This window comes from Mus caroli, unplaced genomic scaffold (assembly GCF_978045245.1).
Source record: "Mus caroli unplaced genomic scaffold, Mus_caroli_1 scaffold_10, whole genome shotgun sequence".
NCBI lineage: Eukaryota > Metazoa > Chordata > Mammalia > Rodentia > Muridae > Mus > Mus caroli.
Window position 1 is genome coordinate 24,933,755 of NW_028227265.1, and position 3,566 is coordinate 24,937,320.

At 51.6% G+C, this 3,566-nt stretch overlaps 1 protein-coding gene across 1 annotated transcript; it reads left to right on the forward strand.

Annotated features, from left to right (window-relative positions):
* Positions 1-1,294: 1,294 nt before the first annotated feature.
* Positions 1,295-3,162, forward strand: Ciao2b (cytosolic iron-sulfur assembly component 2B). Its single transcript, XM_021170579.2, has 5 exons — positions 1,295-1,460; positions 1,618-1,697; positions 1,918-2,043; positions 2,446-2,491; positions 2,924-3,162. The coding sequence occupies exons 1-5, from the start codon at positions 1,319-1,321 to the stop codon at positions 3,019-3,021; spliced, it is 492 nt and encodes a 163-aa protein (XP_021026238.1). The 5' UTR covers positions 1,295-1,318; the 3' UTR covers positions 3,022-3,162.
* The last annotated feature ends 404 nt before the right edge of the window (positions 3,163-3,566 follow it).

A 3,566-nucleotide genomic window follows, 5' to 3' on the forward strand; every position in this document is an offset into this window, starting at 1 on the left:
AGGAACGGCTACAACCATAACCACACCCACAGCCACTCACAGAGAATGAAAATGTCCTGACTCCCACCCTTCCATCCCACCCAGAGGTTTCTAATCTCCAAGACCAACACCCCTCAGAGTTCCTTATGCCGAACTGGATCCTGCGGTGGGTGTCCTCAGAAATATCTCAACCTCCTAATGCTACAAGAGGCCCTGTGGTTAGAAGTTCATTAGGTGGGTTACCCTATTCCCACACAGTCAACTACCCTCTTTATGGTGCCTCTTCATCCCCAGTCTCAGCCTCTGACTCTACACAATTGTGTAACTCTTACCCAGGTCCCTGCAGTGGGGAGAGGAGAATCAAGAGCCCACATGACACAGCATTTAAACAGCCACCTTTTTTCTTAAGTCTTGAGTCACTGTGTTAACTGCCCCTGTAATCCCATCTTAGGGGGTTGGCTGGGAGGCAGAGGCAGGCAGATTTCTGAGTTCGAGGTCAGCCTGGTCTACAGAGTGAGTTCCAGGACAGCCAGAGCTATACAGAGAAACCCTATCTCGAAAAAAACCAAACCAAACAAACAAACAAAAGAATAGGGCAGAAAGCTATAACTGAGTACACACTCAGGACCCAGATGGAGTACAGAGCCCACCTTCTGGGAATTTGATCTGGTTAAGGGGAACTGGTGTGCACATGTGGGGGCGGGGGGGGGCACTGGGGCTCTGGGGCTAGGTAGACACTTCATTCCTATAACTTTTTGCTGCGGGACTCATAGTTTATAGGATCCACCTTCAAGTATACATCATCTTATCTATTTTGTTTCCTGGTCTGACAGGCTACATCGGCCCTCCCAGACTAGTGAATATGACTCTTTTTAATGACCCCCATGCCCTTTCTTTATCAGAGTTTAGGATCGCGTATCTACTTAACAAGCATGTAACTAGTGCTGCCGATTCCTACTAGAGGAAACCAGCGTGTCATTAGATCTACGGTTCCACGATAGCTTGACAGCGAGCTGGAGCGTCCCAATGCCCAATCTCAAGGTGCCTTTAGTGCCCTTGTCAGATGGTGTTGGCTTCCTGCGATCCAGCTCCCAACAGGATCCCATGGCTAAGAACCGAAGGGACGCCCCGGCGAGAGCTACCAACATTTTTCCCGCTTTCGGAGTTGCCCGCAGGACAAATACACCGCTTCTAGCAAACTACAAGGCTAACCCCAGGAGTGTGGCGTGTCCCTTGCGCGACCCCGTAGCCACACCACGCCCTCTCCTCGTTCCCAGGAAGTGCGCGGTAGGAGCGGAAGTACACACCACTGGGGGATTGTGGGAACCGCGGTTCCGGGATGGTGGGCGGCGGCGGTAGCGGCGGCGGGCTCTTAGAGAACGCTAACCCCCTCATCTATGAGCGTTCCGGGGAGCGGCCAGTGACGGCGGGCGAGGAAGATGAGGAAGTGCCCGACAGCATCGACGCCCGGGAGATCTTCGATATCCGTCGCTGCTGGGCGCTGGCGGGACGGTGGGGGCCTGGGGTGTCGGCAAGAAGTGATGCGCAGCCCGCTGGTGGAGGGGTGTCCCGGTTAGGCGTTGCCTGCAGAGATTTTGAGTGGGCCAAAACTTGAGTCCCTTTTCCTTCACTTGGCACATCTTATCCGCTCTATTAATGACCCGGAGCATCCACTGACACTGGAGGAACTGAACGTAGTAGAACAAGTTCGGATTCAAGTGAGTAGTTTGCTCGAATAATCAAAAAGGTACCGTTGTACCTCAGAGGCTGGTGTTCTCCGTTCACAAGCACCTAAGAGGATCTGTGGGAGGTGTGTTAATGTTTATGGAGCCGATAAAAAGTTGGGTGACTTGCCCAAATCTATAAACTAAAGAGAGTGTCTTTGGGCTAGGGGCCCGCGGTGCGATCACTGTGATCTGATCTCCCTTATCATCGCAGGTTAGCGACCCAGAGAGCACAGTAGCAGTGGCCTTCACACCCACCATCCCACACTGCAGCATGGCCACGCTTATTGGCCTCTCCATCAAAGTCAAGCTGCTGCGATCCCTTCCCCAGCGGTTCAAGGTCAGTTGGAGTCGAGCCCCCGAGGGTGAAACAAACTACTGGAGCGGGCGAGGGGACATCGGGCGGAGATCGGAAGGATCCGAACTCGCAGAGTTGAACCCCCAAGTTGATGTGACAAGAATATTGGGAAAAAAATACTCCAGAAAATAGGAGTGTGGTGGAAAGGGCAGCTGGGAGCTGTGAATGGGCGTGATCGATCGAGGCACTGGAAGGCTTTTAAAGTCAATAGTCGCTGACAAGGTGCTAGGATAGAAGTGGATTGACTGACAGCAGGTGGGTTTGGGGTGGCTTGGAAGAGCCAGAATCAAGAGGGATGACTGGGAGTTCAGATGGTAGGGAGGTAGTGTCCAAAAGAAAAGGACAGGCGGGTAAGTGCTCGGGCCCACATTGTCTTTTCTGCAGATGGATGTACACATTACACCCGGGACCCATGCCTCGGAGCATGCAGGTTAGTGTGGGCTGCTGGGCCCCAAACTGGGTGAGGCTTCCCCTTTGCCACAGTCGTCTATGGGGCAATATTAGGACCAGGGGACTAAGTGAATAAAATGGCCAGACTACAGCTCAGACCAAAGCTGGCCTGACTAAAATCTCCTGCTTCCTATGACCCACCCTCCTGTGGTCCTCAAGTACACAGGGACATTGGGTTGGGCTTCAGGAAACACTGGAGGGAGGCAGACATAAGCAGTTCCTGGTGGTGACAGGCATTCCAAATGATGAAGCTAGTTATGGGTACAGGTGATGCATATAGCCTGATCAAGGCTTGGAGTCCTGAGACAGTCAGAAAAGAACTTTATTGGTAGAAATATAATGTATACTGAGGCTAGCAGCCTGGCCCAAGTTTGCTTTAATCCTGTTTTTCCACCCTTCTTTTCCTACCCAGTGAACAAACAACTTGCAGATAAGGAGCGAGTGGCCGCTGCCCTGGAGAACACGCACCTGCTAGAGGTTGTTAATCAGTGTCTGTCCGCCCGCTCGTGAGCCTGGCTTTGGACCCCCAGCCTGCACGCAGGTTGTCCTGGCCTCGGCTCCACCAAGGGCTCGTGGCTTTGTTTTCTTGAATCACTGACAAGGAGAAACTTAACACTTTTTATTTTGTAATAAACCCTTAATTTATATTCATTTCCCAGCATGCCTTAGCGTCTCTCATAGTGGACTCATTTTCGGTTGTAGTAGAGTAGGGAGTAGGGACCTATGAAGGGTGGGTCCATGAGGTGCCCTCATTGCTTCTGATAACTCCCAGTAGGGCTGGAAAGATGGCTCAACAGTTAAAAGCACTTACTGCTCTTAAGATCTGGGTTAGGTTCCCAGCACCCATGTGGAGGCTCACAACCATCTGTAACTTCAGTTCCAGAGGATCTGACTCTCTCTTCTGGCCTCCAAAGGCACCAGGAACACGTGTGATGCACATATGTATAGGCAAATACTCATACATATAAAATAAATCGGCAAGCTGTGTATAGTGGTACAAACGTTTTAGTCCCAGCACTCAGGAGACTGAGGCAAGCACATCTATGAGTTTGACA